The 26,122-nt window shown below is 49.8% G+C and overlaps 1 protein-coding gene and 1 long non-coding RNA gene across 2 annotated transcripts; one reads left to right on the top strand and one right to left on the bottom strand.

The window, feature by feature from the left end:
- Positions 1 to 1,693: 1,693 nt before the first annotated feature.
- On the bottom strand, positions 1,694 to 17,827 carry LOC135810042 (mesoderm-specific transcript homolog protein-like). Its single transcript, XM_065323508.1, has 11 exons — positions 17,445 to 17,827; positions 15,910 to 15,989; positions 15,000 to 15,077; positions 13,795 to 13,925; positions 8,608 to 8,684; positions 7,519 to 7,559; positions 6,634 to 6,701; positions 5,829 to 5,930; positions 4,437 to 4,513; positions 3,451 to 3,511; positions 1,694 to 2,678 (listed from the first exon to the last, which is right to left on the bottom strand). The coding sequence occupies exons 1-11, from the start codon at positions 17,617 to 17,619 to the stop codon at positions 2,555 to 2,557; spliced, it is 1,014 nt and encodes a 337-aa protein (XP_065179580.1). The 5' UTR covers positions 17,620 to 17,827; the 3' UTR covers positions 1,694 to 2,554.
- A 170-nt stretch (positions 17,828 to 17,997) lies between these two features.
- LOC135810041 (uncharacterized) lies at positions 17,998 to 25,094 on the top strand. Its single transcript, XR_010552263.1, has 2 exons — positions 17,998 to 18,582; positions 24,503 to 25,094. It is a non-coding gene; the product is annotated as an uncharacterized LOC135810041 (long non-coding RNA).
- Positions 25,095 to 26,122: the final 1,028 nt, after the last annotated feature.

Here is a 26,122-nt window from a genome sequence, read left to right as displayed (position 1 = left end):
CATGTAAATGTCCGACATTACCAATGCACACTGAGAACAAACTCTATGACCAGCATGCTCAACTTGTTCTTCACGATGATAACACACTTCTTCACTTTCCTCTATCTCCTTCTTCTTCTTCTTCTTCTTTTCCTCCAGCGCACATTGCTTCTTTGAACGTACATAAGCATACAGGATCTCAAATTCAGAATCCATTTTCACTGCACCACAACAACTTGAAACTGACTGGATCATCATTCAAGAACACACCTTTTATACTTACATAATCATGACACCATATTACCTTATTGTTTAGGGTAGAGCATAACACCCCAATACATATTTTCAATAATACCCCCTTTTTTTTTGAGGTAGGGGCACCCCCTGGCACATATTTTTATCCGCAAAAAAACCGGGCCAAAAATAATTTTCACCGCAAAAATGGGGTACTATTAGTACCCCATTTTTCAATAATACCCCATTTTTTGGGACCCGGGCGCCCCCTGTCCCAGAACCCGCTCGTTCCTTACTACTCACTTACTATGTTCTTCCATAGCTTTTACTATGTTCTTCCATAGCCACTTCTAGGCTAAGCCTTCGCCGTCATTTTATTGGGTCGTCATCCCGTTTGAATGTGCGAAGTGAAATAGAAACCGACCAACCAACCAAGGTTAGACCCAGTATTTCCATCACCGCCACCGGAGCTTCTCTCACTTTACAGACCAACCAGGTGATACTGATAGTGTAAACGCAAGGCGCCAGGTGATACTGATACTTACTGTGTAGAAGTAAGGTGTTAGGTGTGGCACATACATGATGGCTCTGATGTGACAGAGTGCAAACAGGAAAACGGTATGTTGCACTCACACAGTTTCGGGGGAAGTGTGTGATTTCGATTGGAAATAGGACGAAGAGACCATCTAAGCTTCCAGAATCCTAGGACCAAAACCATTCGACTCGGCACCCCACAGACTGCTAGTGAACTTTTTGAGCAAAGAGGCCACACCCTTGGGGAAGACGGGTCACGGACGCACGGAGACCAGGATATCCTTACTATAGGCAAGATGCCACCTTCGTACCATTGGTCCAGGAAGTCGTACATGTACCGGTACCATACGACTCCCTGCATAGGTCCATACACTGAACAGGGCAACTCAATGAAATCCGATCTTGCCAGTCCATGTCACCATGGTCACGGTGCTGAGCTCTGTACTGGGCAGCCCCAGACCTGCATGTGAACACTGGGCTGTGCACTGCTGCAGATTGGACGCAAACTCTACCAAATTTCATTGCTCATTGACAAGTAACTTAATTTCGTATGTAGACCTCCACTCGGCAGTGGGCTCATGTTAGAAAGCCAGTCTACTCCGAAGAAGAGGTTGGTGGTGAAAGATTCCTAAACACATGTACAAGAATGAGGTAAAATGGCTGGACTGAGTGGGTGAGATGAGGTAAAATGGCTGTGGCTGGACTGAGTGGGTGAGATGAGGTAAAATGGCTGGACTGAGTGGGTGAGATGAGGTAAAATGGCTGGACTGAGTGGGTGAGATGAGGTGCTCCCTATAAGTATAAGTTTATTTTTTATTGAGAACACAGCCCTACAAAGAGACATGTGGAGACAAACACAAAACAAGACACAGGGGAAGTATCGCCGAAGTCGCACCAACCTCTTCTTCTAATATCATTAGAAGAAGAGGTTGGTAGGAAGAGGAAGTGGAAGAGGTTGGTTAGTATTTCAACTTAGTAATAATATAATTACTAGTATAAGGGAGAAACCAGACACAGCTGGTATATACAGTGAAAGGTAAAAACTGAATAAAAAAATACTTCGAAGTAAAAAAAAAGAGAGTAAGACAACGTGGAAGAGGCCATTACAAATTCCGATTCTTGAGTACCGTAAAACCGGAAAGTCTAACGAGTCACAAAGTCTAACGTTTTAATGACCAATTGTTTTCGTTATTTGAAGAAATGTTATGGGAAGATGTCTGTGCATACAGATGGGTACCGGGTGGCCGGCCAGGTAGCCATCGTCAACCTTTCTCTAAACACATGCAGTGAGTAAAGCAACATCTTGACCAGTACACCAGTACATTATACAGTGTACACTGTAGATGTGCATGTAGCCGGACACGGTACGTAGAGCAGCTACCCGCCCTAGGACACATTGCCACCAACTACCACCAGCATGATCAACATCACCAGCGCCAGCGCAGCACCAGCAGCACCACCAGCGCCAGCGCAGCACCAGCAGCACCACCAGCACTAGCATCAGTATCACCAGCACCAGCAGTCTACTAGGGCCTAAAGAAACATGTTAACTGTCGAGTAACAGGTACGTAGTAGTATTAGTATTAGTAGTAGTATTTATTATTTGACTAGGGGAGTCCCAACAGGCATGGCCTTGTTATACGGAACCCTAGTACGGACAGCGTCCTTGATAAGATTGCTTATTACAGTATCGTACCGTACTCTATTCCCAGGAGATCAGTTTGTAAACATGGACGGCTACAAACATGTCTAATTTAGTCCATAGAAGCGAATGCAGAAGCAAGAAAGGGCATTGGAGCATCAGGTATCATTTGGAAACGGTAGAGAAGAATTGCCAGTAGCGAGCCAAGAAGGTCTCTGGGTCCTCGAGCATGCCCCAGTGTCCGATGTGTTCAGGCATTCGACTGGTTGTGGCATGCGGCACAGTTTTCCTACGAGCCAAGCACACAAATGCAAAGAAAGTCGCTACGCCTGTCCTACTGTATCTATGATAGTGTACTACTCCTAGACTACTTCAAGCACTTGGATGTCATCAGAAGCGTCGGGTATGGCCTCTACAGTTGAGAGACGTACACAGGTCAGACCTACTACCAATAGTTTCAATTCGACTAGTTTAATTTCATAGCATTACAAATTCTGTCATCAAAGAAGCCCCCCCCCATGCGGTACATGCTGGGCAGGCATGCCACGTTCAATGGCAGAAGGTACACATGTGAGCCAGAAGAGGGCATGGATGGAGCTGCAAGTACAGTTACTGGTAGTTTTGAATAGGCTAGTTTTCCATCCCAATAATAGTGAGTTTCTGCTACACGGAACTACGTATCAAACTGCGTGTCAACCGCTGTGACGTTGGACACGGAGTACGGTGCTCCGGTTCTGCTGTACGTGACGCACAGAGAGTACACGATTGTGTGCTTCCCGCCACATGCACTCTGTGCGCTAGTCATGCTCAAAATGCTTGACACCGTCGTAGCTTTCTTACGGAGACCAGGCCGCGTGAAGCATGCTCCACGCGGAGAACGGTATGAAAAATCCGTGTGAAACTTGATCTCGAACTCGGACAAGGATTCCATATGTACTTTGGCACGTGTTACCGTGTAGCAGAAACTCTCTAATCCTGCTGTGCACTGCTACATGTACACTGGCAATCATTGGTAGCCTGAGTACGGGCAGGAGCATGAAGTAAGAATGGAGAGTGCTTACTTGAAGTGCTGGAAGGTTTCCTCCTTGTTGACTGGATCAGCTGGGTTATAGATGTAGTGGACTATGATGTTAAAAACATACAGAACATACAGAACCACAACAACGACATCAAAAACAACACAGCAGAAGAAACAGTTTAGGGGAACAAACAGCTTGCTACGGATATCAATTTTGCACATTGACGATAGTTCTGTGGGTTTCTCTGAAGGTCATGGGAGAGTCCCCTCCCTCCTTCTCAGTCTGTCTTTCTCTCTGTCTCATACAACAATAGATAGCCGAACTGCACAACAGGAGCAAGACTTGATACTAGTACTGACGAATGTTAACGTTTCCATCATATCGGCCTTCGTCAGAATGACGTTGATAATGGTGGAGGACACGGCACAGCCAATAAATTGATGGGTCGATCAGGAAAAATCAAAAAGAGTAACTCGCATCAAGCAAGAGCTCCATTCTCCGTTGTGCGGTTCGGCAATCTAGCTAGTGATTGTTGTATATTATATATTAGGGACCTTTCGCATTTGCTACGAATCAAATGCAAAACGAAGTTTGATTCGGCTCGTAATCGTTTCGTTGAAAATAGATTCAGGTTTCGCAAGTCGTCATGCAAATGTGCATGGCAACTACGAAGACAGCTGTACGGGTGTTTACACGCACACGTGCATGGATCATGGAATCAAGGGAACAAGGTGTACCTGGCAAAACATGTGTACCTGACGGATTCGGAGCGCGCCACGAATGAAGAGGCTTCCATTCGTGAAAACGAGCTCTCCGCAGAGACTCTGATGAATCCTCGAACCCAGGTGACGAATCAGCATTCGTTTCGTATCCGTACGCGTGGTGCGAAAGGTCCCTATTATCTAGCTGGGCCTGCCACTGGCGTGTCATCATTAATTTGGAGAATCAAGCTCTTGCTCGTTGTCTGTCTGTTGGTCTCACTCACTGTCATGAAACAACTGAATAGTAAAACAAAACAGTACACATACCTGGGATAGAGGTACTGATCATTGCACCAATCCATCTGTCTTCGTGCACCGCTCTCTCATGTATGTAGGCAATAACACTACAGCAGAGACCACAACAACACCAGAGCTATACTTTATACGGTACACAATAGAGAGAGAGAGAGAGAGAGAGAGAGAGAGAGAGAGAGAGAGAGAGAGAGAGAGAGAGAGAGAAAGAGAACTGTGTTGCTACTCCGAGTTAAACGTTACATCACGATCACCAGGCAACTGATGGCTCCAAAACAGGCAGCCTGAACATAAGAGGGAGCAAGACAATAAGGGGGAAAACAATAGTGCAAACATTGGGTGCTGGCGAGGAGTCGATGAACCTGTGGACTGGGAGCTATGCACACTGTGCGCTGTTCTTCATGTTCTGGCTGCTCACTGACAACAGGTGCTTCCACGTCTGGCGGAGTGTGACTGTCAGTCCGCTCCGAAAGTTCAACTGGAATAACAGCGACTTCATCACTCCCACTGTTTCCTGTTGGAGCAGCGGCAGGAGTTGCGCCGCCACAGGAACGCTTTGCAAAAATCCATCCAGGCTCTGCTGGCTAGAGCTAGGCCTTTTGGGATGTCGCTGAGACATCGAAGAAAAGTCTTCGAGTCAACCAAAACACGATTGGAACGAGGATGATCGCCTGAGCCCTCGGCATTCGAATCGTGTTTTGGTTGACTCGAAGACTTTTCTTCGATGTTTGTACCGTATTATCTCTAATATAAGCACAGTCTCCAATAATAGCACGTCTCCAATAATAGAACACCTTGGGGCAGCATTCAAAAAATAAAGTGCTCAGTCTCCATGATAAACACACTGTGTAAATTCATTATCTGTACAGGCGAAAAAACCCTGAAATGTGTGTGTCTGACATGAATTTGGCATGGCAACATGCCTCTGAAATGAGGTTGAAATAATAATGGAACAGTCTCCAATAAAGGAGCGTCTCCATTAATAGCACGGGGAGGAGGTACATTGAAAAAATAAAGGACCGTGCTTATATTAGAGATAATACGGTACGTTGAAGACGCGTCAAGCGCGTCCCTGCAGGGATCACACTGTACAACAGTACAGTGTACACAGTCAGGTCACCGTGTTTCTGTAGTCGTGCATGCTCACTGTACTCTGTAGACTGTAGTGTGTACAATCAACACCAGCTCGAGCACTGTATACCGCGCAACCGCTTTTGGACGATCGTTTCAGGCCGCGCGCGCTGCCTTTTATTTTTCGAAACATAGGTCGAAACTTTTGAAGGGGGGGGGGGGGCAGGGCGCCCCCCCCCCCCCCCCAAACCCGCGGTTCACCGAGCACGAAGAAATGGCGGGGGGGGGGAGGAAGGGGAGAATGAAGCGTAGATTGCCGTATGTATGTTCACCTACCTGCTCAAGACGATGGCACCGCGTTGGCGGTACATGAGTGCGATGGCACTGTTCAGAGACTGCCGGCTGGGCTTAGTGCGTGGGCCAAACGCCTCCATCAGACTGTGGGAACAGCAATGGAAGACATAAGAAAGCAACAGGCAAATACCGGATGCTCTAACAGGCAGCACAGCCGAGGACTGAGGAGATGACTTTTGTCCGTAACCAACAGGCTGTTTGACTAACACAGGAAACCGTACTGCAATGACAGCAAGCACTAGCAGACCGGCTGCAGTCTAAACAATAGTCACGTTTATGTTCACAGTACAGTGTACATTGAAGGGCACTCTACAAGTACATTGCTTTAAAGCCAGAATCTTGCACCATGTGCACAGCTTCTACAGTGCTGCTGAATGAAATCCAGCCGTGTGTGTGTGTGTGTGTGTGTGTGTGTGTGTGTGTGTCGACTAGCGATGGGCGCTGTGCAGCCTCAGGCCGGTGAACACAAGACCATACACAGGTGTAGGGCAATGGCGTATTCACGACGCTGGATTTCATTGAGAAACACTGTGTTAGGAGACAAAGCAGCGCTTCACAGACCATACTCATACAGTATGCTAGCACGGCAGCCTGGCTCTAAATCAATGTTTTAAGTCAATTAACCTCAGATATAAACTACCTTCAGCTACGTATACTAAAAATACAGATCATCATGAGTGCTGTAGCATGCAGGTGCGCCACAACGTTTCTGGCATCTTCGCTGTAAATATTTGTGACTGAGGCAGACATCGGTGCTTTCGTCAGTGCCAACAGGTCCAACACCCACCTTTTCTCGGTCACAAACCGTGGTGCCACAGCCGTCACGGCTGCGCCAAGCACAGGCAAAAGAACAAGCTGTGGAAACACAGAGTATGTCAGACGCAACAGGTAGAACACTTTAAACGTGTTATCGAACAATGGGCAGGAGGCTAGAGTTTAATTGTGGGAAATAGCGGTGAGGCAACATTCATTATATTCATAAGTTCGAGAGAATTGACACGGGGAAAAGTCTGAAGACGGCAACATTACTACAAGTAGTCACAAACAAGATTTTAGCGAGACACCATGCAAATAAAAGTGGAATGACCTTGGCTTGCTTCATGCCAATCATGGAGTATGAACTTGCAACAAAGTGCTGGCCTTGGCCTGAAGATAACAGTAGAGAGGCTGCGCACAACGAAAATTCATAAGATTTGGATCGTCCGGGTTCGAGTAACAAAATTTGCTGCGAAGATTCGTCCAAACACGACCAAAACATGACAACAGAGCAGATCTAGGAAAATATTATTCGTAACATGGAGTACTAAATACTGATATTTTACAACTCCTTGTCTGACCAGGGAGTTGTACGACTCCTTGTTCTTGACCTGCCCGGTACGCGAACCCGTCGATTTTTTTATTGTCTTGACTCTTCGTTACGGAGCTACGGATTTTCATTGTGCGCAACCTCTCTAGTAGTATTCGCTTGCACATGTGCACGTCCACGCCCGTGGAATTTGAATATATGATTCTATATCACATGTATACTAGACATGGCACCGTGCCCGAGAGGTACATGCAGATTTCTACAAACACACTCACTATTCAACACTCACAATTCATTCTGTATTGATTTATGTATGTATGAGTTGTACTGGAATGTTATACAGTGAGTGCTGTCAACTATTCTTACCCTCTGCATTAGGGTAGGAGTTGTCAGTGCTGAGAACATCCCTAAGGAGAGAGAGAGAGAGAGAGAGAGAGAGAGAGAGAGAGAGAGAGAGAGAGAGAGAGAGAGAGAGAGAGAGAGAGAGAGACAGAGAGAGAGAGAGAGACAGAGAGAGAGACAGAGAGACAGAGAGAGAGAGAGACACAGAGAGAGAGAGAGACAGAGACAGAGAGAGACAGAGACAGAGAGAGAGATAGAGAGAAAGAGAGAGAGAGAGACACACAGAGAGAGAGAGAGAGAGAGAGAGAGAGAGAGAGAGAGAGAGAGAGAGAGAGAGAGAGAGAGAGAGAGAGAGAGAGAGAGAGAGAGAGAGAGAGAGAGAGAGAGAGAGAGACAGAGAGAGACAGAGAGACAGAGAGAGAGAGACACACAGAGAGAGAGAGACAGAGACAGAGAGAGACAGAGAGAAAGAGAGAGAGAGACACACAGAGAGAGAGAGAGAGAGAGAGAGAGAGAGAGAGAGAGAGAGAGAGAGTGAGAGAGAGAGAGAGACAGAGACAGAGACAGAGACAGAGACAGAATTTGCCAGACAGTCCACTCAGAAACGGTTGAGCAAATTTGAGTTATGAAAAGTAGCGTGTAAACCTGCCCTAATTCAACAAACCCGGCCAAAATTTACTTCCTGTTTCGTAATTGCTACATTCTTCACCAGTCGTAAGTTGACCTGCAACACTCAGGGGCCAAGTTGGGGCCTTGATTTCCCAGTTCAATGGCGATTGAACCACTGTTGGAAGTCGACCTCTTTTTCAGTTCAGTTTTTAGGTCATGAAAGGTCGACTCATAGCCGGTACAATACCTAGTTAACGTTACTTTCTTCAGTTCTTTACGTCATGCTCCTAGTATACTAGAACTGTGTCTGGGTTCCAGCAACAAATCAAATGTCTCAAGTACAAGTATAGCAGAATGAACTGCATATTGAGGTCATTGAGGTCATCCTGACTAAGCACATGTGTATCTGACGGGCTACTTGATAAAAAGGAGCCGCGCATTAGAGGAATCGTACAGCACCACAAACATGAGCTCTTCTGGAAGCAACGCATGCCAGACACGTACCTCCATTGTTGAAGGCAAACGACTGGATGACAACGCCGCTGTCTCGCGTGTCCTTGTCCGCATTCCGTGCGTTAAACCTGAGGTGTCGAGAATCAGCAGCAGCACAATCACATTGCGCATCTTGAGAGTGCAGTTCTCTAATGTATACGGTCAGTGGTCAATCACTATCCTTTATGGGAAGTACAAACGCTCTGTGGAATGCACTTCCCAGTGATACTCTGGTACACAGTGCGGCGTGTGCCTTTAAGCTGGCTCTGCACAAAATGCAATTAATTAAGTTCGTAACTACTTCCTGGGGAAAGGAAAACTTCGCGACTTGAATCGAGACTTGTCAATTGAGCAATGGTGACTCTGAGTGAGACTCAAGAAAAGACATTAAAGAAATTGTTTCTTCTGGGCAATAGTGTGAACACCAGTACAAAAAGAAAATCCACTCGTTGCCTTTTTAAGTATTTCTTGGTTCCGGTGAACCAAACTTCTTGGGGATAGAAACTCCTTCGGGGTTGTCGCAAAAGTTCTTTGTCGTCCCTAAAACGAACATCGTTCATTTCGTGTTTAGACCCCCGTCTTTAGTATTACTCTCACAATTGTTTTATTCGTTCTTTGTAGGAACCGGAGGTCTTTCCGCTGGTGAAAAGGTAGAATTGCCTGTGCTCTAAATGAATTCAAATAATGAAGAAAAAACATGTGAGTGTGTGTCTGTGTGTGTGTGTGTGTGTGTGTGTTGCAAGGTATTGCTGAGGCGGAACTGCCTGAATCCCAATGCGGGTTTCGGCGGCACCGTGGTTGTGCGGACGCCATCTTCTCTGTCCGTCAACTTGTCGAGAAGTCGTACGAACATCGATCGAAGCTCTTCTGCGTATTTGTGGATCTCCGCAAAGCGTACGACTCTGTCCCTCGCGAAGCTCTTTGGCAGGCATTGCTGCGGCTGGGTGTGCCGCCCCCGACTGTGGCCATCATCAAATCATTCCATACAGACATGTCAGCTTGCGTTCGCGTTGCCGGTGGTTGCACGGATCCGATATCTGTCAAGAATGGGCTGCGCCAAGGGTGCGCGATGGCACCTGTACTGTTTAACTTGTACTTCGGCTTAGTTATTGAGCGTTGGCGATCCCTTCTCGTTGAGCGTGGAATAGAGTCTGGTGTGGACTTCAGCTTCACAATTGATGGCCAGCTGTTCCCTCGTGTCACTAGGCGTCGTCCCCACTCCGAGTCCGGCCATGCTGATGACTTCGAGTTTGCGGATGATGCTGTACTGCTCGCTACAACTCGCAACACAGCCGATCAATCCCTGTGTGCCTTTTGTGAGGTCGCATCCAGCTTGGGTCTCACAGTGAGCATGACCAAGACCAAGCTTCTCGTTGCAGGTTTCGGAGTTTGCCCTGCTGATTGCTCTGATTTGGTCATTGGCAGTGATAGGGTTGAAGCAGTCACCTCATTCCCCTATCTTGGTTCCACCATCACTCCAGACTCGCGGTCGCAAGCGGACATTCGGAGCCGTCTAGCAAAGGGTGCAGGGGCCTTTGGTGGTCTTCGGCGCATCCTACATGACCGGAGCCTGAACCTCCCTACCAGGCGCCACCTGTATGTCGTTTGCGTACTGTCAACGGTTCTGTATGGTTCAGAATGCTGGACGCCGTTGAAGGCAGATTTAGATAGAATGGACCGGTTTCACCATGCCAACATTCGCTCCATCCTTGGCGTATCGCGAGGCCGACAGTGGGAACAGCGCATCTCTTCACAGGAACTGCGAGCACAGTGGGGTGATCCCACACCATTGTCACGCATGGTGCAGCAGAGACGGTTGGAGTGGCTTGGGCACCTGGCTCGTCTTGATGACACCAGAGTACCGAAGCAGTTGCTGTTTGCCTGTCTCCCTCAGTCTCGGCCATTCTGTGGACCTCGTCGTCGCTGGAAGGACACCATTCACACGGACCTATCCGTGGCGGGAGTGCGTAACTGGTTTGAGTTGGCAAGCGATCGTGGAGAGTGGCGTGGAGTGGTGACAGCAGCAGGTGAGGACAAGGAACCCGCCCCGAAGAGCATCGAGTGCCCAACCTGCAACCGTCTGTTCCGCCGTAGTTCCGACATGGCCCGGCACAAGTGTTCAGCAATCCGTCAGCTCCCGGTATCGGAGCAGCCTGGATCAGTACAGTGTCCAACATGCAACCGATGGCTACGTAGCAGAGGAGGCTTTGCGGTGCATAAGTGTCGGCTAGGCGATGTCGACCAGCCGCCGGCCCCTGCCCCTGCGCCTCTTGTTGTTCCTGGTGTAACTTGCACCAACTGTCAGCGTTCATTTAAATCGGCTGCGGGTCTCAAGCGTCACCGTTGTGGAACCTGTCCAAAGCGCCCTACTGTGGCTGAACGCCAACAATTCAAGTTTCACTGCCAAGTTTGCCACAACCGACGGTTCCGGAGGCGGCAAGATCTGGAACGCCACTTGGAGCATTGCCTTCCTCCCCCCTAACCTCTCTGACAGTACCTCCCATCTGGGAGCGGCGTGGCCAATCCTGGCAGCTGTCAATAGTAGTAGTAGTAGTAGTGTGTGTGTGTGTGTGTGTGTGTGTGAGCTAGTTCGGTTGGTGGGTACACTTATGCCTGATTGTGTTGGGTCTGTTGCCAACGGGCTCGGCTACTTGAAGGTGTAATGTTGTACCTGCCACCTTTGTTGGTTCCAGGGTTCATTTACTTTCTATTTGAAGTATACATACCTGTTGACCATGGACTGCTTCTGGCTAGATTAACTCTTGTGTAATCAATGGTGCTGGTGAATCTAATATCAGATCCACTCTGATTTAGCCACGCACACTAGTAGCATGTATTACCTTCACTGGGGGCAGGGGTAACTGCAGTTGGATCCCAGGACGGATACCCTGATGCCGTCAATCCTTTTTCTGCACCTTGTCCTCACCCACTTACTGAGGTGTGGTGAGCCCATAAATGGGATCATTTTCAAGTCCACCCAGAGTTTTGGGGATTTCAGGGGGTGTCGGCCGTTGGGCAGTTCAATAGCCAATTGAGTCATCTTTCCAAGATTCCTTTTGAGTCTCTCTCCCCTCTCCTGGGGAGACCCACGTGACCAGTTTCGGCAGTGTGCAACAAGTACAAGTACAAGTGTGTGTGTGTGTGTGTGTGTGTGTGTGTGTGTGTGTGTGTGTGTGTGTGTGTGTGTGTGTGTGTGTGTGTGTGTGTGTGTGTGTGACAGCTATCCCGGATGAGCCACTGCAGACCGAACTGGATGATCCCCCGACGAAGGCAGAGATGCTTGCGGCGATGCGCTCCATGAAGGTTGGAAAGTCCGGTGGGGAATCAGGTATCCTTCCCGAAATGATTATCTCGGGTGGTGAGGAGCTCCATGATCGTCTGGTTCAGCTCATGGATTTGGTGTGGGATGAGGCATCGGTTGTCGCTGAGTGGCGGGATGCCATCGTTGTTCCAATACCTAAGAAAGGCAACTTGAAAGTTTGTGATAACTGGAGGGGTATCAGCCTTTTGGATGTTGTTGGGAAGTTGTTTGCGCGGATTCTTCAGAACCGGCTGCAGACACTCTCGGAGAAGATGCTTCCCGAGTCACAGTCTGGTTTTCGCAAGGGCAGAAGGTGTGCAGACATGATCTTTGTTGCCAGGCAATTGATTGAGAAATCTTACGAACATGACTTGCCGTTGTATGCTCTCTTTGTCGATTTGCGAAAGGCATACGACTCGATCCCCCGTCCAGCGCTGTGGTGTTTGCTCCAGAAGTTTGGTGTTCCCCCAAGGATGCTCAGTATCATCAAGTCCTTGCATGAGTCGATGGAGGTGAAGGTCCGCATAGAGGGCGGTGTCACTGCTGCCATTAATGTCAACAACGGTCTGCGTCAGGGTTGTACTTTGGCACCCGTCTTGTTTAACTTGCATTTCTCTGCAGTCGTTGGGTATTGGCGCTCCATGTGCCCGGACGCTGGTGTTGAGCTGCACTACCGAGTTGGCCGAAAGTTGGTTGGAGACCGCACTGCCAAGTCCCGCCTGCAACGTGATGTCATCACAGAGTCCCAGTTTGCGGACGATGCTGCAGTGTATGCCACCACTAAGCCGATTTCTGATCGGTGCACGGAATTGTTCATTTCGTGTGCGGCGCGGTGGGGCCTCACGGTCAGTCTATCGAAGACCAAATGCATGACTGTCAATTCGCCCACGAATGAGCCGGTGTCACTTGGTGAGAGCACCATCGAGGCCGTTGACAGTTTTACGTACCTTGGCAGCGTCATCCATCAGGACGGGCAGTCTTCGCATGATGTTCAGTCCCGTCTCGCCAAGGCTTCGCGTGTGTTCGGCAGTCTCCGTGTCCCAGTGTTTGAGAATCGGTCATTATCTCTCCGCTGTCGGCGCCGCGTGTACATCGCCCTTGTGCTGACAACCCTCCTGTACGGAGCAGAGACGTGGACGCCGAAGGCACCGGACCTACGCTCTCTCAACACCTTTCATCACCAGTGTGTTCGCATCATCGTTGGCGTATCCAGGCGGGACCAGTGGGACAACCGCGTCACCTCGGCATTGACTGTGACGTCGCGGACATCATCCGGGTATATCGACTGCGTTGGCTTGGCCATGTTGGCCGGATGAACGACGACCGCATGCCGAAGCGAGTTTTGTTTGGGGAGCTCCCTGCAACACGCCCTCGCCATGGTCCACGCAAGCGGTGGCGTGACGTCATCGTGGATGATCTCCGCTCCATCAGCCCCCCTGTGCCTTCTGACTGCTGGTTTGATGCTGCCCAGGATCGCTCTGCCTGGAGGCAGATTGCTCATCGTCGTCCTCCCGCCCGTGCTCCTCCTGATCCTGACTCTGGCTTCCGCTGCGCATGTGGAAAGGTCTGCCGTCGTCCCGGGGACCTCAAGCGCCACGCTCCGTACTGCAAAGCTAGCGGATAGTCCCTTCGCTATCATTGCCATCGGCAATGGGCACGTTCAAGGTTCAAGGTTCAAGGTGTGTGTGTGTGTGTGTGTGTGTGTGTGTGTGTGTGTGTGTGTGTGTGTGTGTGTGTTTGTGTGTGTGTGTGACTGTGTGTGTGTGTGTTTGTGTGTGTGTGTGTGTGTTTGTGTGTGTGTGTGTGTTTGCATGTGCACGCACATGCACAGGGCTATGGATGTGGGTCTGGGTGGGTAGCAGTTCATTCTGCAGAAACTCTACACCTGCCTGACTCACCTTGCCAGCATCTCCAGACACACTGTCAGACCAGTGTCATGGCACAGGAAATGGGCATTGCCAACGCCGCTACTCTTCAACAGAGCTTCCATGATGTCCGCCTGCTCAAAGATTGTATAGTTGTGTGGCCACTGCACATATACATCATGAACACACGGGCACACACACACACACACGCATGCACACTCACACACACACACACACACACACACACACACACACACACACACACACACGCACGCACGCACGCACACACCACGCACGCACACACCCACACCCACACATAGACACATATTTTAAAATTAGTCCAGTCAGAGTTGTCAACTGCAATTGTAGTACGCAAGACAATCCATTGTCCATTCATGCATATATTAGTCAGTTTATGAGCGCAGTCATAACATCAATCTCCACGGAGTGGGGCAGCTCAAAGTTGAAGAGATGAGAAGAAGAGGGGATAGGAGCATCATCGGGGTCAGAGTTAGGGCAATTCACAGAGCTACGGTTTTCGTGTGTGCGTGTGTGTGTTCTCTGCTCTGGTGGAGGACGGTTGTACGTTTTTGGGCTCTTGTTTCTGGCCTCAGTCCGTGCTTGTTCTCGTCGTTGTGGACGGCCTGGGGTGTCCCCAGCCGTCCAGGCCAACAGTGCCTGACGTGGGGTCTTCAACGACAGGAGACTTGGTCGGATAGTTACGATGTCGACACTCTCCTCGTCGCCCCCACCTCGGAAGTCCTTCGCGAGGCTTTGCAAGCCCGCGAGTGGAGCAAACTACCGCACGAAGACGACGACTTGGAACGACTCTGAGCATTGGCTCATGGAATGTTCGCCCTGTTGTGGAGAGTAATGGACCAGTTCCAGCGGAAGCCGTGAGAGGAATCGTTTCCGATGATAAGCCAGATCCATAGCTGCCAGAGATGGCTCTCTCGAACATGGTCCCTGAGTCCCTGACCTAGTACCTCTCTCTCAGCGGACTGCCGTCGCTTGTCGTTCCATATTGTCGGCCCTGCAAGGGGACACGTGACCGTAATGGCAGTGTTTACCATGACCATGACCATGTGTGTGTGTGTGTGTGTGTGTGTGTGTGTGTGTGTGTGTGTGTGTGTGTGTGTGTGTGTGTGTGTATCATGTGTGTGTGCACACGCGGGTGTGTTCTCGCGTGTGCGTAATAAATGAGTAGGGTAGGAAGCACAGCCATCCACTACACTAACCGGCTTGTCGCTCAGTCCATAACCAAGCTGCTCAGGCACTATCAGACGTCCAAACTCTTCCTGAAGGCCAGGAATCACCTTTTCAAAGGGCACAAATGAACAGAAATAGAAGACGATAAACAGAGTGACGGTTCTTGTTACAACACTTGCTGCAACATTCTATATTGTGTTGGCAGAGAAATCCAACCTCGTGAATATAGTAGCGCCGCGTTCGAGTGCACAGAACAGTGTGTGTAGTGCTAGGGCTAGGGCTGCGTAGCACCCGGTGCTATTTTATTCATGAGGCTGGATTTCTCTGGCCAGTTACGCCTACAGTATACAAAAAAAACCATTGCAATAAGAAAATGAAGTCATCCCAGACTTGAACAGTACACAGCATGCTACACCAGGTCACTGGTGTCACAGAAAAAAAAGTAAAGTCACCACCTAGAGATGCATGCATACAGCACTACACCCTGCAGCTTCAGAAAGACGAGAGCAAGGGCATTGGACTTATTGCACTCACCACGTGACATACACAATTCGTCCATATTCGAATATGGCAGAGAGGTTGGCGAAAAGGGTGTTCAGTTTTCACATGCAGAAAGAACAACTTGAAGTTCTCGCTTTTGCACAAGCTCCTAATGAACAGATTTTCATTGCCTTCATCTTCCTTGCCTGTCTACATCGATAACCATGACACTGCGTTATGCGCAGCATCCCCCACTGACTAACGGTTAAAACCCACTGAATCCTGCACGGTATGGATGATTCAACTGGCAGATCTTCCATACACGGTAGAAGTATGTTTGTCCCATTGAGTAACGTGAGAATAGTGACTCTAAGTCTCTAACCCATGCAGCTCTATTACGGGTAGCACATGGATTGCCTGAAAGCTAGATTAGGGGAATGACTAGACTGTAATAGCGACCTCATTCCAATCGCTGGAGCTGACTGGGAAACCGTGCAGCAAGAAAAGATTCCTGGTGGCAGGTCCGCTGCCTTTCAGATCTACGAAACACACACACATGCACACATACACACACACAAACACACACACACACACACATACGCAAGCATGCATGCATGCATACACACGCGCATACATGTACACTAGTTTAATTAAACACTGGTACGAAGTACATCCAAATGAAGCAGCATGCATTCGAGAGCTCTTGCTTTGCCTACACCTTTTAATTACGCTCTCTTTTAAAAGTTATTCAGACGTCATGCCCACTCACCTCTATTCCAGCTCCCTATCTCTCCCCTCTATCTTTTTTTCTTTCTCCCTTTTCCCCATGACCGTTTGCATATGTAAAGCTGAGACCTCGGCACGGCCGGCCGCATGGAGTACATGTGCATCAGTACACAGTATTTATTCCCGTAGCTATGCAGAAGACGTTACTTCAGTAACGTCTGGCGCTAGCCAGGGTCCACACAGCTTTAATTTGGTATTTGTGTGTTTGTTTGTTTGTGTCACGCCTGGCGCTATCCCGTATCTGTCCCGTACCGTACCGTACCATCAAACACAGCTGGCCGCAATATTCAAATAGGGCTTCCAAACGCAAGATCATAACGTGAAGCAACTTGGAAGAATGGGTATGAATGCGAAGTGAATGGGGGAATGCATGTAGGGCGATAGTGCGGGTTCGAATCCCAGGATATGCCTGAAATTATACCATGGTACGGTACGGAGGGCCTGTTTTCAGCCAATCAGCGCTCGTCTAGCCATGGTTATATTGGCCAGTATAAATCCCGCGCGGGACTTATATAGAATATAAATCCCGGTGCACGGTACGTACGCTAGGGCACTGCCACCGTACATGTTCACTGCCTGAAAGGCAGTGAGCTTGTACGGCGGCAGTACTCCAGCGCACGGACCATACATAAACAGACACAACGGACACCACATGCACGTGTACACTCCACACAGAACGGCACACTGACGAGGAACAGTACACAATGGAAAAGAAGAATGACCTGGAATTCGTCTACAGAGTATTCTGTTATACTGAATCTGAGGATAAAGATATGGAAGCTGCTAAAATGGTGTGTGTGGTGTGTTTCTCCACCAATGAGCGAGTACTATGATTATTTATCGCTGTTCTCACACTTTACCATTTTAGCAGCTTCCATATGCCATTGATATGTGGAAAGCGCGCACTTGCGCCATTTCTGGTGTATAAGAATGATCATTCCTCCATTATCATCCTCTACTGATGAGCTCCGACAGGGAGCGAAACAGCTGTCTAGAGGCGTGGAGCAATATTATCTCTCAACGGAAGTGTCCTTGCTGTGTCTGTATGGTTCGGCTGAAGAGCGCGTGGTTGTGATGAGTTGGGAATGCAATGAACTTAACCTCTCTAATAACATGTGTGTGTGGTATGTAGCTATCGTATCGTGGGGCAGGGGAGGGGAATGCACCGTATATCGCGTATACCATGTATACGCGTATTTTATTCTCACCTCTGAAAAAGATGCGCAGATGGTCTCCATTGGCGGTCGATTTGAAAGAGAAATATGAGCCTGTTCTTCTCATGGCCAGTATATCTGCAGGCAACTCTGGCTCAGGATAGTGCACCATTATCAGTACAGCCAGTGCGATGGGCACTAAGTACGTCAAGCAATTTGTTATGGCCATGATGAAAATGTTTTTGAGTTCGGGACTGACTTCTTTTCAATTATTTATGCCAGGCTGTTGCATCCGCAACAGCAACAGACCCAAACTTCGAGCTGAGACTCGCTTCGACCACTGGTAGAGGAATCAAAGACGCAAATCTAGAAGTCCTTGTGGAAGCGAGAGTCCCGGATGGATCCCCATGGAAGGAATTATCTACACTAAAGTCAGTAGATCTACCATCATGCCTTTCATGGTGCGCGCGATCAGTTGATTTTTCAAAAGGATTGCCAATCCTCCAGTGTGCCACGTGGTAGATTTACCACATGGCACATGCACATGCACAGTCGACTACAAAATATTAATTAAAGGGGCACTCCGGCTTCATTTTCGACGCCGAGTTTTCGATGCCAAGACGAAGGTAGGTGAAAGAGAAGACCCCTCGAACAAGAACGAGTCTCCAGAAGCGATCGAGTCGAGCAGGAAGACGACTTTTGAATTTCGGCCGAGCGAGCGCTGATGACGTAATGAGGGATTAGCTTGCCAGTGGAAATGCATCTGCGCACATACATTTCACACACTTTTTGGCCAATTTTCAATCGAAGAAGAGGTTGTTTGCTATGTTCTCCCAACGCCGTGAGCGATCCCGTCTTCTATACCCTTCCAGGTACCCTGAAGGTCCTCCAGAGGAGAATTTATCTCCATCAAAGCGTTGTTGATCCGCTAAATCATGTAAATTCGTCTCGAGACATATTCACCCAGTGCAGTGCTGATAAATGTAGAATGTTGAATCTGTGATAATTGTCGACGATGGAGAGAGAGGCTGATAGCCGCTGTCGCAGGGAGAGTGAAGCTGCTGGAAGTAACAACAGGGAGCCCGTTTGTATCACCTGAACAACCAGACTTCAAAGCAGCTTGACCAAATCGGAGGGTGCCTCGTTGCTTATCGTGAATATTACACCGACATGAATTACTACAAGTATACTGGTGAGTTTTTATCTTGTTTTGTTCGTATGCTAGTACCCTGGCCTGGAGTTCTCGTTAGCAAATTCCTATTCCCTGGCGTTTTCTAAACATTCCGTGTAGGACTTGTGACTGAAAACTCTCCTCCCGGACTCCACAGCAACACAACCGGATAGGACGGGAATATTATAATTATTAGGACTGAACAAACATGAAACGGGAAGTACAAAAAGGAAAAGACTACATACCAGCCGCCATCAAAATCGGGCTCAACACAACAACAGGCACTACATCATTGCGCAACAACTTTGGAGCATGCGCATGCTTGGACAAGTCCTGTTACCATGGGACCACTCTATCACACTCCTCCGCCTGGTAACAGGGAAATTGTATCACCAAAGTGAACGGGCAAAGAAACATTCCAAGGGGACAAAAGTGGAAAGAAGGGACACAAAATGCGGGAAAGAAGACAACGGTCTCGCAGATGGACCATACACACGGATATACATAAAAGATGGCAAACAGCAAGTGAAGGGCAACCATACCGGAACCGAATAGAAAAGAGAATACCCACGCAACCAGAATAGATGCGGCACGAGCAGCCACAAAGCATATGGTGCAATGTACCGTCACACGAAAAAGTCCAGAATGACACATGCAGTACATGGAAGAGGAAACGGAGACTAACGAGCGAGCGGCATTGGACAAAACAGATTTTGCACCAAAACTAGAGACACACACACAGTGGTAATAGGACTCTACAAGGCATGTCATATGGATGCGGGAAAGGCCAGAATAACCAGCAAGAAACTGCAGTAAATGAACACAACGGTGTGAGTTACGTACGGAACCGACCAGGGACCTGCAGACTGGAACGGTCGCGCAAACCATAGCCATGGACGGGCGTGTCAGGCATGGCATCATGTACGGGGGGCGTCTGCAACACGAGCTGGACAACGGGGTCCCGGTCGTCAGCCTCCACTGCCGCCGGCGCGTCGGCAGGGCCATGCGCATCAGGAGCCTGTGGATCTCTCTTCAGCAAATCCACGTTCACCAGCTTGGAGCGACCATCAGCTGTGGCAATACGGACTGTCGACGGGGAGATGATGCGGATTACGTGCCATCCAGATTCGAAGGGGGTGAGAATCTTCGAATGCCGCTCCGGACGCCGAAGAAGGACGGCAGTGTCAACGGGGTATGGACACTCGGGCACGGGAGCATCGAGGAAGTCAAGCCGTGCTAGCTCAACTTCGAGGTGATCGCGCAGGCGGGCAGACTTCCGCTGCAACTTGTCCACCCAGGCGCTGTCGGACAGTTCAGTGGAATCTTGTTCGATGAGAAGACGGTGAGGCTGCCAGCCGTGCATGGCTTCCATCGGGCTAATCTTCGTAGCGGTGTGCGGGCGAGAACGGTAGTGGAACAACAGAAGCTCGAGGGCAGTCTCCCAGTCGTCATCATCCTCGAGCGTCTTGCGGATGATCGTCAACAGCGTCCGGTTGAAACGTTCCACAGAACCTTGTGACTGGGGATGTCGAACAGCGCCCCGCTGGACCGTGACGCCAAAGGACTTGAACAGGGCTGACACAATGGCATTGACGAACTCAGTGCCATTATCGCTACGCACAACCTCAGGCGCGCCCCATCGTGAGCAGATAGAGACCATGGCAGCAGCGACCTCCGCTGAACAGTGGCGCTTCATCGGGACAACTTCGACCCACTTGGTAAAATGGTCGATGCAGACGAGTACGTAGCGGTAACCAGAACGGCTGACACCAAGCTCCAAGGTATCGATGGAGACAACACTCCAGGGGCCGTTGGCGGAGACAGGTCGTGTCGGTGGCACACCGGGGCCACCACGAGGGTTTGCAGCCGTACAGGGGGGACAGCGGCGGATGAAGTCCTGACACTTCTCGGCCATGTTGGGGAAGTAACAGACACCCCGGAGAAACCGCCACATGACCTCCCAGGAGGCGTGGCCAGTCTGTTGATGGGCACCCCGAAGAACGAACTCTTCGATGTCATTCGGCACGACTGGTACTGACATGACCTCGTTAGGGGGTAGCTTGACGCTCCGCATCAGCACGCCATCCACGACGGTCAATTGCTGCTGAACACGCTGGAATGCCGGCGAACGGACAGCATGGCCGGCCACAAGGTCCTCGACGACAACCGGAATCACCTCGTCCTGCTGCTGCGCCGCGGCAATCTCGCCCAGGGTTAGGACACGCCAGGCGGCATCATCAGCGACAGCGGCGCCAACGACATCGGCATCACCAATCGGGCCAGACATCTTCGCAGTCTGGCGGGCAAAGCGGAGGAACGGCGGTGGGACACGTGTGAGCTGATCAGCAATGTTTTGCTGTGTGGGTACCCAGACCACGTCAACACTCATGCCGGACGAGTCGACGATATCGAGAATAACCTGCAGCCGGCGTTGCACGAGGACTTCGTGCAACCCACTGACGTGAACCCGCTTGATGTTGTCGAACAGAGAACGCAGCCACCCATGCACCGTCTGGGAGTCGGTCATGATGCACAACTTCGGGATACGCCAAGACGACGCGAGAGTGAGGCCCTTTACCACGGCATCTAGCTCGGCGACGTTGATGTGGCGTTTATCGGTGGCACCGCGGAGCCACGACTGGTCTTCGAGTACAGTACCATCAGCTTCGAGCACGACACCGTAGGCAATGCTGGAGGCGTCGCACCAAACACGCCAGTCTTGGGGATCGTCCGCAGTCCAGGCTCCATGAACAGGGTCGTCGCCCTCCACACGCTTTGCCGCATCGTGGCAAAGGTCGCACAACTCCTGGGGGACAGCTGCATCCCAGGCATCCGTTGTTGCAGACGCCAAGCGCTTCAGCCAGCTAGCCAAAGGGCGCAGATAGCCACAGACCGGATAATGACCAGTCAGTTGACCACACCACTGGAATACATTCCGCTTAGTCATCTGGGTAGGAGGGGGTTGCAGTGGCTCGCGTCGCTCCCACTGGCCATCGTGCGTCTGCAGACCAAGGACGCGAGTCGCATCAACGTCCACAGCAGGTTTCGTAGGCAATCCATGGGCGGTCAGCGCGTCCGCAAGGGCCTCCGCCTGATCTGTCGGCGTGATGATGTCATCAATGTAATTATCGGTGTCGGTGAAGTCACGGGTCACCCATTTCACAATAGTGTCCAAGACTTTCGGCGCAATGGCAAGGCCAAAGCCCATGCGCTCCATCACGTACTGTCGTCCTTGCCAAACGACCATCTGGAACCGCTGCTGGGTTGGGTGGATGCGAACATTCAGGAAGGCCTTACGGATGTCGACAATCTTGGACGCGCCTTTCCGTTGCCGCCACTCGCGAAGCTTCTCAGGGCACGCGGGTGCCTCCCGACCAGGGCTGGAGATGATCCGAACGTTCAGCGCACGGTAGTCCAAACACGGACGCACGGGTGTGGTAGGCTTATGTTCCTGACACACAGCCAACAGTGGCAGTACGGCGCCTGGTGGACCATGTCGATCAGCATCATACGGTACAAGCCATCCCTCCGCCAGCCAAAGGTCAATCTCGGCCTGGAACTTGGCCTCCTGCTCCGGTGACAACTTCTGGCGGGAGTATTCGCCAATACCAGAGCCAATAGGGGCTTGCGGTGGTGCGCCTGCCGACCAACGCCATTGGACTTCCCAAAAACCACGCTCGGCGTCGAAGGCGACCTCAGCATCACCCATGGACAGGGTGACATTCGGCCCATCTCGTGACACAGAGACATCGCGTGGCAACTTAGCGGAGCTCTCCGGGTTGTCAGACTCGGACGTGGTATCGGATGCAGTTGACGGATCACGCGGGGGACCAAACCATACGGTTGCGAGGACACCATCGGGGGCATAACCAAGGTGCACGCCACCCACGGAGGAGATAATGTCCAGTCCCAGAAGGATATCAGCGTCAACCACATCCAAGGTGTCGACAACGAGGAAATCAGCAGTAACTTCAGGCAGGTGCACTTTGTCATCGTCACGATGAACAGTCAACCGGACTTGCCCAGACACCACAACTTCCTGCCCATCGATGGCGGTAATGCGCGGGTTGGACTCTACGAGCTGAACGGGTACACCCAACTCGGAGACAACGCGATAGCTGATCAAGGACTTACTAGAGCAGGAATCCACGGCAGCACGCAGCCTGGCCTGGCCCTCACTATAGACATGAATCCTGGGCAGCGACGAACAGGGACTTGCCACGACACTGAGGCAGGCATTGCCCGTGGTCGACGAGCCCGAGCCCGCAGCACAGGCGGTACTAGTGGGCGTCTGAGAAGAACTGGCACCACCACTAGACTTCAGCTGAGGGCACTGACGCTTGACATGGCCGGGCTGCTGACAATGAAAGCAAACAGGAGGACGTCTCTGCCGGTTCGGGCAATCGCGCCGCAAATGCCCAGTCTGATGACACTCATAGCAGAGGCGACTAGGGGTGGAACTGCCACTGGGTCGTCGAGCAGGGCTGGCTGTCAGAGCAGCAACGGGTTCCTTGACTAAGCTGCCCGCAGCACAAAGGGCACGGGCCTGGGCTGCAACTGAGCTTACCGTAGCCCCAGCAGGTTGAGAGGCTGCATTCAAACGAAGCTGCACGGCGAAGTGAGGCGGAAGCCCCACCAGGAACTGCTCCAAGAGGATCGGGTCCTTGCCGTCCGCTGCCTCCTTGTGTCCACTCAGCCGTTGCAGCCGCCGAAGATCCGCCAAGTAGGCGTCGACAGTTTCGTCCGCACGCTTCCTCCGCTTGACAAACTGGTGGTAGGCATCGGCAGGGGTGACTGAAAATGACTCCACGAGCCGCTGCTTTACCTTGGCCTCGTCCTTCTGATCACCACTGGCCATCTCACACCAAACAGTGAATGCATCACCCGACAAATACAATGGGAGTACGGCCATCCGGGCTGCTGACGACTCAAGCTTCTGGATGCCTGCCACCACCTGGAACTTCTGCCAGAATTCATCCAGATTATCATCGCGCCCCCGAAAAGGTCGCAGCAAATTGTCCACGCGAGGACCCGACGCCATCACTATACAGGCCGTCGACCAAAAACACTGTCAGAAAAAACGAATAAGACTAGGTTCAGCAAACGGGTTTCGGCACCACTTGTGACTGAAAACTCTCCTCCCGGACTCCACAGCAACACAACCGGATAGGACGGGAATATTATAATTATTAGGACTGAACAAACATGAAACGGGAAGTACAAAAAGGAAAAGACTACATACCAGCCGCCATCAAAATCGGGCTCAACACAACAACAGGCACTACATCATTGCGCAACAACTTTGGAGCATGCGCATGCTTGGACAAGTCCTGTTACCATGGGACCACTCTATCACAGACTGAATACGTGATCAAGTATTCCGATTTGGGTAGATGTGGAATTTGGACATGTATTATATTTAAAAAAAATATTTTCCAAATAGAGCGTTTGTAGAGAAATGGTTGCCCAAATACAACAAAATTTATTCTGCAGTTCTACAACTAACTTGTACTGAAATCCAGTCGAAGTAAAAATGATTCTTCATGACAGTTGGGGTCAATGAAATCTGATCCAGGCATAACGAATGGTGACGCCTGCCACCCCGGGAACGAATGCCCATTTGGTGGGGGATACCAAAGTACTCGAAAGTAGTGCGTGTTTCAATGTGGCATGGAAGTTTTATATGATCTCTGGTCAATGCAACATACGATAGCCATCATGAATTGCAGGCCTCGAACGCAACTCCGACCAGAATTGGCAGTTCCCTAAGTTAGATGCTTTATAATTCCATGGCCCCAGCTGTAGTTATAGAGGGTTTTTTGCACATTATTCTTATAGTCGATAGGTTTATACTGATGGCCACAAACAACGGCAGTTCAAATTTCACTGATGTGTTCATGAGCTGAGAGATTTCTCTCCACTATTTCTGTTGTGCACACAGGTTTGTCCAATATGCATGGACCGTATTGGGTATGGTACCTGCTCTGAGAAGGGAATCGCTGGAGCCACAGTCCAACTATACAGGCTTTCAAGAAACAGAGAGGAGCCATCTTTGCAAGCTGATACCTGATGTGTACCGACAGAATTCTCACGAGATAGCTTACAGACTACGCCTGGTGTATACTTCATAGTACTCCTTCGATTACTGTCTAGAATCAAGTCGACTGAAGCAAGTTCAAACATCTCTGGCTTCAAACGAGCCGTCGATTAGACAAACAAAACATTCTCTCATATACTAGAGCACTCTGACAACTCACGACCTATTCCTAACGATTGCCACCGCTTATAAATATGTAGAGTACTGATTGGAATGTGCTCACAATCTCAACAATCCAGTGCTATAATTATTTGAACTATGTGTTCCTTCCATAAATGTTGTATCCACATATAATCCACAGTGCTGCAAAGTTTCAGAGTTCTCAGGGTATCAAACAAAATTATTTCAAATACAGTGAAATAGTTCGTGGACATTATAGCGTAACTTGTAGTTCCCTGGTCCTTTTCTTTGCTATAAATTAATCCTTTGCTCTCTAGCCACCGGCGAGTCCAACAGTGAAATTATCAGTTCATATTTATGTGGGTATGTGTGTGTGTGTGTGTGGGGGGGGGGGGGGGGGGGGGGGGGGTGAACATATTTCTATATAAGGGACCTGCAACTGTAATACCACAGTACAGTAGATAGCAAATATGTAGAAAACAGAAATGCATGTTCCCATCATTGTACATGGACGGGCGCAGCAGGCCGAAGCTATCAGCCAGAACAGGATTTACCATCGCCTAGAGATACTTGAGCTATTCCAGTATTCTCCGTGAGCTGTCCCATTCCACAATGGTTCATGCCACCATTATTTCTGGTAGTATCCATGTGCATAATTCCAAGAACATCTCGGATTCTTCAGCAATTTGTGCCACGGCAAAAGACAACGCTTGACTTGGTCACTGGGGCTGTCAAACTTGGCACCACAAATGAACTTCAATTTCTCATCTGGTTCAAGTATATGTACTGCCATGACTTGACCATGCTTCATCCACAGCTGGGCGAAGATTGTGGCGTTGAATTCCATAGCGCACCTTCTTGCTGCCATGCAGGAATATGTTGAGAGAAGTGAACATATTTTTACTAAAAAAACAACAGCCACTGAAGAGGATAGCATTAGCAATAGCCTTGGGTGAATTTCCTGCAGGTACACGTTGTTGGTAGGTCTACTGGTCGGTCTCCATATCGTCAAGTTCAGAAATCACCTGTACTACACATCTTGTAGAAGGGATCCTGATCGAAAAATGTTCTGATCATAAAATTCACTAAACTGAGGGCGAGACAAATAGTCAGTACTCCCCGATTCCGTCTAGCTGCTTTGATCAAGTGATGCTAACAAGCTCCCCGTTGTTACTTCCAGCAGCTTCACTTTCCCTGCGACAGCGGCTATCAACCTTTCTGTCCATCGTCGACAATTATCACAGATTCAACATTCTACATTTGTCAGCACTGCACTGGGTGAATATGTCTCGAGACGAATTTAGCGGATCAACAACGCTTTGCTGGAGATAAATTCTCCTCTGG

The sequence above is a fragment of the Sycon ciliatum genome, chromosome 2 (assembly GCF_964019385.1).
Source record: "Sycon ciliatum chromosome 2, ocSycCili1.1, whole genome shotgun sequence".
NCBI lineage: Eukaryota > Metazoa > Porifera > Calcarea > Leucosolenida > Sycettidae > Sycon > Sycon ciliatum.
Note: the sequence above shows the minus strand (reverse complement) of the source record. Positions and strands in the feature narration are given on the sequence as shown.